General features: G+C 51.6%; 1 protein-coding gene across 1 annotated transcript; it reads right to left on the bottom strand.

Annotated features, from left to right (window-relative positions):
• Positions 1 to 278: 278 nt before the first annotated feature.
• Positions 279 to 6,176, bottom strand: PGLS (6-phosphogluconolactonase). The gene is made up of 5 exons (XM_032628705.1): positions 5,824 to 6,176; positions 2,194 to 2,301; positions 1,634 to 1,735; positions 1,192 to 1,332; positions 279 to 638 (listed from the first exon to the last, which is right to left on the bottom strand). Exons 1-5 carry the CDS (start codon positions 6,109 to 6,111, stop codon positions 501 to 503), a joined length of 777 nt encoding a protein of 258 aa, XP_032484596.1. The 5' UTR covers positions 6,112 to 6,176; the 3' UTR covers positions 279 to 500.
• Positions 6,177 to 12,145: the final 5,969 nt, after the last annotated feature.

Genomic DNA, 12,145 nt, shown 5'->3' on the forward strand with positions numbered 1-12,145 from the left:
CAGGAGAGAGACCTGGGATAGATTCTCCTGCAGAGCCTCCATAAGGATGTAACCTTCCTGACACCTTGATTTTAGACTCCTGGCCTCATGAACTGTGAGACAATAAATTTCAGTTGTTCGAAGCCACCTGGTTTGTGGTACTCTGCTATGGCAGCCCCAGGACACTCATCCAGGGGGCCCTTCCCTGCCCTCCACGCGCTGGGATGAGGGCTGCAGGTCAGGCCCTCCACCCGGGGACCAACAGTCCCACTGCCCACCAAGGACCACGAGACAGCGGAGACTTCAAAGAGATGTTCCTTTTAATAACTGAGTCACCCAGAGCCACGGCCCATGGGCTGAACCCCTGGGCAGGGCTGGTGGCCAGACCCTATCGGCTTCCAGTGGCACCACTCGGCTTTTCTAAAATGAAGCCTGGAGTGGGCTGGCAGCGGGGGCCAGACTGGGAAGATCCCGGCCCACTCGGGCTGTGCGTGGTCCCAGCTGTAGCATCTCGGCACCAGTTACAAAGTGGAATGCTTCTCGAAGGGCACGGTCAGGAGTCGGGCTGCTGCCTCATCCAGAAACCAGCAAAGTTTCCCAGTGCGGGGCTGGACCAGGGCGGCGGGGAGCGGGTTTTCCTCCTTGTCCTCCAAAATGCGCTGTGTGGAGAGGGCAGGAGCATGGGACCCTGCCCACACCCCAGAACTCTTGGACCTCTCCTACCCTCAAGAGGTGATATCGCCCATCCCGGAAGTCCTAACTTCAAGCAATCAGGAGGGATGGGGTCTCTTCCTTTTTATCATGTGACTGTTTAATATGGGGGTCAGCACACCTCTTCTACAAAGACCAGAGAGTCACTATTTCGGCTCTGCAGATCACATCCTGTCTCTGTTGCAACTACTCAGCTCTGCTGTTACAGGGCAAAAGCAGCTTTCTAAAGTGCTTGATTTCTTTATTTCAATTGTCTTGTATTTAACAATTAACTATATATGTATATGCATTAAGTGCTACGAATTTACCTCTGAGCAGTTTTGGCCTCATCTCATCCATTTCATTTCATAATTGTTAACTCCTAACTAGCCTGTATTTGCAGTTTTCATCTCCCCTTCAACCCAAGAATTACTGAAATATCCTGGGATCTGGTGCTTTCAGCACAGTAGGGCCATATTCTATGCCTACAACTTTCTTGGGAAGGGGGCCCTCAGCTGTTACCTTCAGAACAGCTGCCTTGCCTTCTCCAGTTGCCACAAAGATGATAGTTCGAGCTGCATTCAGCACAGGAAGTGTGAGGGTCACGCGCTGTGGAGGTGGCTTCGGGGAGTCGCTGATGGGAGCCACAATCTTCTCCCGCTCCTGGGGAGGGAGGCCCAAGGTAGAGACAGGAGGACAATGTCACTTGACCTCTTGAGTACTCACACATGCCAAGCACTGTCCATCCATCGTTCCATCCCGCCCTACTAATCCCGTGGTACTTGATTTAAGGTTCCTGTTTTAAGACGGGTGAACTGAGGCTCAGAAGGGTCAAGCCCAGAGGGCATGCCTGTTGGCAGAGGCTGACTCACACCATGCTGTAGGCACCTTCCAGTGCTCTGGAAGCCCCAGATGGCAGAGGCTGGGGCTCAGACATGAGCAGGGCCTTCGTGGGTGTGCTCACCTGCAGGAGGGGGTGGTCTGGGAAGAGTGAGCAGGTGTGGCCATCGGGACCCACACCCAGAATCAGCAGGTCGAAAACCGGGATGGAGTCCCCTTGGAATGCCTGGGTGAGGAAAGAAGACAGTCCCAAGAAGTTGTGAGGGAAGGGCGCAGAGGACACAAAGAAACAGTTGTCAGAAAAACAGGTCACTGTAACCCAGTGAGAAATGCTCAGCCTCACCTGCAAAAAAAGGAACTCTAATCTACAAGGTTCCACATTTCACTGTCCACCTGGCTGACAGTGTGGGTATAAAACTGTCCCCAAGATTTGAAGACCCAGGCCCACTACCAGGGTGTCAGAGACCAGGCCACCTTTGGGGTCCCCCAGGGCAGGGCTGTGGCCTCTCAGAGGGGGGATCCTCAAAGGGGGCTCTGCAGGGTGAAGCTGGGTCTGCTGACTGCCCCCAGGGAGAATTTCTGCCAGTGCTGAGCGCACAGTGCCCCCAGCAGGGCGGCTCCGGCACTCCGGGAGAGGCCATCGGATGGATGAGGTCTTTGCTGCAGCTACTCCGAGGGACTCACCTGTCTCAGCTTCTTGGCATAGTCCTCAGCTGCCTCCTCCACGGGCAGCTCGGGGTTAACGGTGATCACCTGGCTGTCGGGGATCGGCAGCCTGGAGAGCAGGTGGGTCTGAAGCAGACGGAGGCACAGCGTCACCAACAGAAACGCACAGCTTGTTGTGGCATGGGACTTGCACCTATGACTACCTGGATCCTCCAGGTGAGGACATGACTGTCATTATACCCACTTCCCGTGTGAGTGAGGCTCCCAGTGGCATTCCGCCAGGGGTCTTTCAAGTCCATGGTGCTTGGGGGCCTCCTGGCTCCAACCTGCACCTGTTTGGCCACACCACAGCCCTGTTTCTAAACCCCCAGGGTGGGGAAAGGGGGGTGTGGGATGAATTGGGAGATTGGGATTGACACATATACGCTACTATGTATAAAATAGATAACTAATGAGAACCTACTGTATAGCACAGGGAACTCAGTGCTCTGTGGTGACCTAAATGGGAAGGAAATCTAAAAAAGAGGGGATATATGTGTACTTATAGCTGATTCACTTTGCTGTACAGCGGAAACTAACACAACACTGTAAAGCAATTATACTCCAATAAAAGTAAACAAACAAACAAACAAACCCCCAGGGAGGGTCCATTGGCCTTCAGGATAAAACCTAGCCCCTCTCTGCCCTCCACGAGGCCCTGCTGACCTTCCTGCCTCAGTGGGTACACCGGCTGCTCCCCCTGCCTGGGAAACTCTTACACATCCCTCAAGCTGCCTCGTCTGAGCAGCCACCCCTGCCTGCACCTCCCCCGTAGTGCTGCCTGGTGGCATGACATATAATTGTGAAAAGCACTGATTCGTCTTCTGGGCTGCCACTACGGGGTGAGCGTGCCCAGCACATAGCAGGCACCCCAACCTAGGATCCGTGGGTTTAATGCAGAAGCACCTGGAATCAGGCCTCCCACAAGGCAGAGGGCTCTAGCCCTCTCCCATGGAGATGAGCCCCAGGGCCTTGGATCTGCTCTGGGATGGATGCTGGCAACCCCCACCTCGGTGCCTCCTTTCAGACAGGGACTAGCTCAGCCGAGGCAATGCTGAGCTGAACCACAGAGTAAAAGCAGGTAAACAATATAGTTTTTGGAGCAGTGGGGGAAGGCGGCAGGGACATGGGATAAACCCGCCAGACCTTATGGTGTTGACCCCCCTGAATGCTCGTCTGAGTGTGGGCTCTGTGTTGAGGGTAATGGGGAGCCAAGGAGGGTGTGTGAGCTGGGGAGGGGCACGATCAGATCCATCGTTGGAAAGACCTGCTTTGTCCAAGGTCCCCATCTATACACACCCTTGGGGATTGTACTGAGCAAAGCCGGATGGAGTATGGGTGCCCCATTTCTGTCACCTGAGTCCCCTCCTTAGCTGCCCTCCCCCACAGGGTCAGAGCCATTCCCTCCTCCTCAGTTTGGGCTTCCAGGGAGCCCAAGGCTGGGCATCGGTTGGGCAGGTTCCTGGAAGTGGAACTGCTGGTTGATCGGGTGGGCTCTCTCTAAACACTTTGTAGGTGCTGAGGAACCATCCCTGGGAAGGTGGCCTCAGCTAATCCTCCCAGCCTGGACAGCAGAAGGCCCATAGAACAGGGTGAGCCATTCATGCTTAGAGAGCCCCAAGGTGCCCGGGGTCCATCCTCATGGAGGGGAATACCTCTGCATCCCTGTACCAGGTTGCTTAGTGGCCCCCCAAATTCATGTCTACCCAGAACCTCAGTTATTTAGAAAAAGGGTCTTTGCAGTTGTCATTAGTTAAGATGAAGTCAGTGCATTAGGATGGGCCCTAAATCCAATGACTGGTGTCCTTATAAGGGGAGGACACAAAGAGAAAATCAGAGGAGAAGGTGACGTAGAAGCAGAGGTAGAGGTTGGAGTGATGCAGCCACAAGTCAAGAAACGCCTGGAGCCACCAGAAACTGCAAGAGGCAAGGAAGCCTCCTCCCCTAGAGCCTTTGGAGGGAGCACAGCTCTGCTGAAAACACCTTGATTTTGGACTTCTGGCCTCTAGAACTGTGAATCAACACCTGTTGTTTTAAGCTACCCATTTGGTGGTACTTTGTTACGGCGGGCCCAGGGAACTAATATGATTCCCCTCACGGGGGAACTGGCAGAAGCAAATCCTCGCCCCACGTTTGTTCCCACCGCACAGCTTTTGCCTCTACTCTACCCTCTGCCCCAGCTCACCAGTGGCGGGCTCCTCACACCTTCTGGTCACAGCCCAAACGTCACCTCCTCAGAGCCCCCCAGTGCCCACCATCCTGGCTGAAAGATGCTCCCCCCTCTTCCCTGGCACTTTGTATCATCTTACACTATTATCTTTTGTCCAAACTGCATTACGTTATGGCTCGGAGTGGATTTCCCTTATTTATTGCCCTGTGTGTTGGTACCCCTTGCCCCACAATGAGCCCTGCGAGGGACCTGTCCCTAGTGCTGGATACATGGACACGCATTGAATATCCGTGCAACTTTCTCTTTGACTGTTCTGTTAGAATTCTGTTACTTGAGCAAGTACGGCTTTTCTAATTAAAAGTCTTTCAAAGTCACACAAAGTAAAAAGAAACAAGAGCCCACTTTTAAATTAGGCTCTGGGGGAAGACACACAGGAAAGCAGACTTAAGGGTGGCCCCTGTCCCTGCTATGGGTCCCAGGTGCTATCTGGGGGGCTGGGCCAGGCAGGTTCATACCCCGGCTCCCTCACTGGTTACTAGGTGACTCTCCTCTTCTGGCCTCAGTTTCTCCGTCTATGAAATGGAGGTACTAACAGCCCCCGCCTCACAGGCTATTGTGGGGTTTCGTGAGATGATGGATAAAGTGCTTGGTAATCAGTAAACCTTCCTGCTTATTACCAAAACAAACAAAACAAACAAAAACCCATCACCTCAAGCTTCTTTGTGAAGAGAACTTAACACATCCAGGACCTGGGCAACCTGAGGCTTCTGGCCAAACCTGCACCTCCCACACTTCTCTGGGTGGGTTTTCCTCCTCCATCCATGGCAAGAAGAGTTGACTGAGACGCGGGGGGCTGGGGGGGAGGCGTGGGCACCCAGCTCAGACCACAGAACCTCCAAGCCTCAGTTTTCCTGCTTGTAAAACAGCGGGCAGGGGGTCCCCTGATTCTATAGGAGTCTGGGGCCCCAGGCCAAAGATAACCAGTCACGGAGTCATCAGCGCCACAAGCTGTGTGGAGACCACCGAGAACTCGTCCAGGTTACCGATGGGGAATCTGAGGCCCAGGTTCCACACCAGATCCCTCCTACCTGGTTCTGCCCTAACTCTGCCTTTGCACGCTACGAGCCTGTGGCGCCTGACGTTCTCTAGGTCCCTGGAATGGACCACTCTGTTTCACCTCCACGCCTTTGCCCATGCCATTCCCTCTACCTGGCTACCGGATAAAGCATCAAGAGAGGCTTCAAGGTCCCCACTTTCCACACGGGTGGCAGTGGAGGTGCAGCCCAGATGGGACCTCAGGGCACCCAGCAGACCATTCCCGGATCCAGTCCAGATAGAGGCAGAGCGCACGGTGTGACCCTGCAATACCCCCGTAGCCGGGTTCAGGCAATGGGTGTGGCCCTCTCGACGTGACCCCCGGCGGCCCCCGTAGCTCTCACCCGGTAGAGGCCGTACGTGCTCTCGGCGTGCTCGAAAGGCACAAGGCGCTCGTCGCAGAAGCCCAGCGTCCAGCGCGCAAGGCTGGCGGGCCCGGCGGGGGCAGCGGCGGTGGGCAGCTCGCGGGCCAACATCGAGACGAGGCTGCCGCCTGACAGGCCGAGCGTGAAGCGGGCGCGGGCCCCCGCCAGGCAGCACGCTGCCTGCTGCGCCACCAGTTGTGCCAGCGACGCGCCCAGCTCTTGCGAGCTCGAGAAGACCGAGATGAGGCCGGGGGCCGGCGAGGCCATGGCGACGGCGGCAGCAGGGAGGCGGAAGCCCTCCCGGCAGCCGCCAGTGCGCCTGCGCGAAGACTGGTCCTGGTACACAACCCTCGGTGCCTTTGGGCGGCTGCTTGTAGCACATGCGCAGTCCCACGAGTGAAATCCCGGCGGGGTGGGGCAGCCGGTCCGGCCGCGCTCATTGATTCTTTGCGCGCTCATAGAACCCTTTCCTGGGCTGCGGCAGGCGGAGCAGGTGCAGTTGCGCTCAACCTCCCGGTATCAGGGCGGGGCCAGAGAAGGGAGCTCAGAGCTTCCAGGCTCGGGAAGAGGGGGACCTGGGGTCGGGTGGAGGGAGGTGATTTCCTGAAGGAGGGCGCATTTTGGTGGACTTTGCATTCCTGAACTTATGTTTGTCTTGCTGGTATTTGTCGTCTCTCTTTTTAATTAAAATATAGACTTGATGAAGACAGGGGTATTTGTTATGTTCACCGAGTCCTCCAAAGCCCCCTGAATTATGGCACAGTGTAGGGACTGAAAATACACTTGTTGAATTTCTCCTGCATATTCTCTCTGGAGACCTCTGTGTCTCGCTGAGGACTCAGGGAGTCCTCCACCCTTGGCTCTTGCCTGGAGAAACTCCCAGACTGAGGCAAGTGGGCCTTGGCTGATAAGATAGAATATTCAGGAAATAACATGGGCAGGGAGGACTGGAAGGGGCAGGAGGCCTGGTGGGTCAAGGCAGCTGGACCACGTCTCAGAAGCAGAGAGTTTAGGAGAGTGTAGTAAGTGCGATGAGATTTGCATAGGTAGTGCATCTTTAAAAGAAGTAGCAAGAAAACAATTCCATTTACAGTAGCATCAACAAGAATAATATGCTTAATAAATTTAGCAAAAGAGGTGCAAGACTTGTACACTGAAAACTATAAAACTTAGCTGAAAAAAGTTGAAAGATGATCTAAGTAAATGGAAAAACGTCCCATGTTCATGGGTTGGAAGATTTCATATTGTTAAGATAGCAACACTCCCCCAGTTGGTCTATAGATACAATGCCAATCCCTATCAAAATTCTGAGAGCCTTTTTTGTAGATATTGACTCCAAAATTCACATGGAAATTCAAGGACCCCGAATAGCCAACCAATCTGGAAAAAGAACTAAGTTGGAGGACTCACACTTCTTGATTTCAAACTTACTACGAGCTACGGTAACCAAACAGTGTGGTATTGACATAAGGATAGACATATCTATCAATAGAATAGAACTGAGATGAAAAACAGCAACAGCAAACCGTATGTCTCTGGTCAGTGGATCTTCAACAAGGGTGCCAGAACCATTCAATGGGAAAAGAATAGTCTTTTCAACAAATGGTGTGACAATTAGTCACATGCAAAAGAAATGAAGTTGAGGGAGTTCCCTGGCGGTCCAGTGGTTAAGACCCTGCTCCCAACGTGGGGGCATGGGTTCGATCCCTGGTCGGGGAACTAAGATCACACATGCTGCATGGTGCAGGCAAAAAAGAAAAAAAAAAATTTTTTTAAAAAAAAAAAGGAATGAAGTTGAACCTTGTAGTAGGCAGAATGATGGTCCCCCCCTAAGGTGTCCACGCTGTAATTCCCAAAACCTGTGAATATGTTAGGTTACTTGGCAGGGGGGAATTAAGGTTGCAGATGGAATTAGGTTGCTGATCAGCTGTCCTTAAAAGAGATTACCTGGATGAGCATAATGTACTCACAGAGGTCACTAAAAATAAAAGAAGGAGGACCAGAGAATTGACAGCATGAAAAAGACTCAACCCACTGTTGCTGGCTTTGAAGATGGAGGAAGAGGCCACGAGCCAAGGATATTGGCGGTATCTAAATGCTGCACAAGGCAAGGAAATGGATTCTCTCAGAAGCTCCAGAAGGAATGCAGCCCTGCCAAACCTTGATTTTAGTCAAGTAAGATCCATTTCTGACTTCTCACCTTCAAAGCTATAATTGGCGTTATTTTAAGCCACTAAATTTGTGGTGATTTGTTACAGCAGCAGTAGAAAACAAATACAGATCCATACCTCCTGCCATATACAAAAATGTAAATGGGTCAAAGACCTGAATATCAGAGCTAAAACTAAAAAATTCTTAGAAGAAAACAAATGCAGAAAAACTTTCTGTCCTTGGGTTAGACAATGATTCCAAAAGCACGAGCAACAAAAGACAAATACATAAACTGGACTTCATAAAAATGAAAACCTTCTGTGTTTCAAAGGATACTACCAAAAGAGTGAAAAACAACCCATGGGATGGGAGAAGTTTGCAAATCATATATCTTATAAGGGTTTAGTATACAGAATATATTAAGAACTCTTACAACTCCAAATAGACAACCGAATTAAAAACTGGGCAAAGGGTCCGAATAGACACTTCTCCAAAGAAGGTATACAAATGGCCAATAAGCACATGAAAAGATGTCCTGTTTATTAGCCCTCAGGGAGATGCAAACCAAAACTACAATGAGGGGCTTCCCTGGTGGTGCAGTGGTTGAGTGGGAAGATCCCACATGCCGCGGAGCGGCTGGGCCCGTGAGCCATGGCCGCTGAGCCTGCGCGTCCGGAGCCTGTGCTCCGCAACGAGAGAGGCCACAACGGTGAGAGGCCCGCGTACCGCAAAAAAATAAATAAATAAAGTAAAACTACAATGAGATATCACTTCATACCTACTAGAATGACTACAATAATGAAACAAGTAGTGCTGATTAGGGTGTGGGAAATTGGAAACTCACACACTGCTGCTGGTGGGGATATAAAATGATGCAGTCACTTTGGAAAACAGTCTGGCAGTTCCTCAAAAGATTAAACATAGAGTTACCGTGTGACCTAGCACTTCCACACCTAGGTTCATACCCAAGAGAATTCAAGACATGTTCGCACAAAAAACATTTGTGTGACTGGTCACAGCAGCATTACTCACGATAGCCAAAAAGTGGAAATAACTCAGTGTCCATCACCTGGTGAATGGTTAAACAAAATGCGGTCTCTCCTTACAATGGTATATTGTTTAGCCGTAAAAAGGAATGAGCTACAACTTGGATGAATCTTAAAAACATATCGAGTGAAATAAGTGAGACGCCAAAGGCCACATATATGATTTCATTTCTATGGAATGTCTAAAACATATCCGTAGAGACAGAAAGTAGTCCTTGCCAGAGGCTGGGGAAGGGGAACGGGGAGTGACTTCTAAGGGACATGAGATCTCCTTTTGGGGTGATGAAAATATTCTGGAACTAGACAGAGGGGACGGCTGCATAACCTGGTGAATATACTAGAAGCCACTAAGTTGCACATTTTAAACGTTTTTTTTATTTTTATTATATTTTAAATTCATTTACTTCATCTTATTTTTATTTTTGGCTGCGTTAGGTCTTCGTTTCTGTGCGTGGGCTTTCTCTAGTTGCTGCCAGCGGGGGCTACTCTTCGTTGCGGTGCGCAGGCTTCTCGGTGCGGTGGCTTCTCCTGTTGTGGAGCACGGGCTTCAGTAGTTGTGGAGCACGGGCTTCAGTAGTTGTGGAGCACGGGCTTCAGTAGTTGCGGCGCATGGGCTCTGCTGCTCCGCGGCATGTGGGATCCTCCCCGACCAGGGCTCGAACCTATGTCCCCTGCATTGGCAGGCAGACTCCTAACCACTGCGCCACCGGGGAAGCCCTAAGTTGCACATTTTAAGAGGGTGCATTTTATGGTATATGAATAATAGCTCACTTAAAAAATAAACCAGTGATTCAGGCACATGAGACGGCAGGAGCAAAGGCGCTGAGGCCAGACACAGGCTGGAAACAACCATCTGTGGTACAAGGAAAAAAGCCTGCAGGATGACAGTGCTAGCCAGAGCCTGGAATCTTCCCCAGAGTGATGGAGACCCTCAAGGGGTGTGGGGCAGGGATTCAGCCTGCAGCCGCCTGTCCTCAGGAAGCTCTTGGCCCCCAACTCTCCTCCTCCATGTGCCCTCTCGGGCAGCTGCTGCTCCTTCCTGGTCCTTCATGCACTTCCCAGCCCCTGCCTCTCACAGTGTACTTGCCAACGCCAGGCTGGGGCGTTTTTCTTCCCACATCACAAATAAAGACATCCCCTCTGTGCACATCCTTCCAGGGCCACTCCAAAAAGGAGAGGCTCAGGGCACAGCACCTTCGAATCCTAGCTCTCTTCCTGATTTACCGAGGGTCCCGGGGGCAAGTCACAGAGCTTCTCATTTGGTATAAAAAATACAGAGCTATCAAGCCACGAGAAGGCATAGAGGAACATCAAATGCATCTTGCTGAGAGAAGCCAGTCTGAAAAGATTACACATCGTGTGATTCCAAGTCCATGACACTCTGGAAAAGGCAAAACTGTGGAGACAGTAAAAAGATCAGGGGTTGGGGTAGGAGGAATGAAGAGATGGAACATGGGAATTTTAGGGCAAGAGAAACTATTCTTTGTGATACTGTAACAGTGGGTGCATGTCTTTATGCAATTGTTGAAACCCACAGAATGTATAACAGAGCGAACCCTAATGTAAACTGTGGACTTGGCTTAATAATAATGTATCTACATTAGCTCATCAAGTGTAACAAGTGTAGCCCACTAATGCCAGATGTTAATTATAGTGCAAACAGTGGCGCAGAAGTGAGAGGGTATATGGGAACTCTGTATTTTCCACTCATTTTCCTGTAAACCTAAAACTGCCCTAGTAAGTAAAATCTATTAATTTTATTATTTTTAATAAGTTTATTTATTTATTTTTGGCTGCGTTGGGTCTTCGTTGCTGCGCTCGGGCTTTCTCTAGTTGCAGCGAGCCGTGGCTACCCTTCATTGCGGTGCACAGGCTTCTCGTTGTGGTGGTGTCTCTTGTTGCGGAGCGCGGGCTCTAGAGCGCAGGCTCAGTAGTTGTGGCGCACGGGCTTAGTTGCTCTGCGGCATGTGGGATCTTCCCGAACCAGGGATTGAACCCGTGTTGCCTGCATTGGTCGGCAGATTCTTAACCATTACGCCACCAGGGAAGTCCCCTATTAATTTTAAAAAGCAAACAAATGCAGACCCTGATCCTAAGAGACATCAGGATTATTTTCTTCCTGGTCTGGAGAGAACTTCTTACACTGCTGCAACTAGCGTCACAGGCTTTGCAATGAGAAAGGTCCCCACTGGGCCACTTTCTCACCAGAGGCCCTGACAATGAGTTCATTCCCCTCCCTGTGCCTTCAGTTTCCTCATCGGTACAACGGGGACCATGATGATACCTTTGGAGGTGGTTGGATGTCTGAAGGGATGTTACCCAGAATACACTTGCTTATCAGCGCACCAGGGAAGCTCCATCCCCACCAGCACCAGATCCTTCTCCCACCCTCACTGGGCATCTCAGAGGCTATACCTTACATCCCCCTCTTTGCACTGTGGGCAGCCAAGGACCAGCTCCACACATCAATGGTTCATCCATCCTTGAGCTGGCCAAGGACTCATCCACCCCCCATCCAACCCCAGGGTTGCCCCCTGGGTGCTCCCTCCTAGCAAATGCTCCGTGGTCGTAAGACTTTCTTCCTCTGTCCCTTGAAATGGAGATGAGACAGACGTTATAATTCTGGAGGGGGGACAGCTGAAGGTGGGAGCTGAGAGTATGAACTCTGGAGCTCAATGTCCTGGGTTCAACTCCCATCTCAGGCAGCTACCCTTGCAGGCTCAGTGGTTCTCGCCCAGAGCTATGGCCTTACGTGCTGACCCCACACACAGAGGGGCTCCCTTCCTGGGGCAGCCAGACATGCCAGGACACACCCTCTGTCCCCGGCCATCCTGTGCACCTGCCGGAACCCAAGGCAGATAGGCTGTCCCTCTCCCGGGACCACCAAGGTCAGCACGGGGCTATGGGAGGACCCGGAGGCTGCAGGGAGGTGGCGAGAACGCTAACCCACATGCCCCCCCCCGCCCCCCATCCCCAGACCCCTGAAGCCTTGCAGGTTGGAGAAGAGGCAACAGGAGCTGTAAGTAAAGGCTGAGTGTGTTTTGCTCATGTCTGGTGACTGTGTGTTCCCCGGTGAGAGGCCTGAAACTGACAGGGTTCTGGGC

This window comes from Phocoena sinus, chromosome 3 (genome assembly GCF_008692025.1).
Source record: "Phocoena sinus isolate mPhoSin1 chromosome 3, mPhoSin1.pri, whole genome shotgun sequence".
In the NCBI taxonomy this organism is placed as follows: Eukaryota; Metazoa; Chordata; class Mammalia; order Artiodactyla; family Phocoenidae; genus Phocoena; species Phocoena sinus.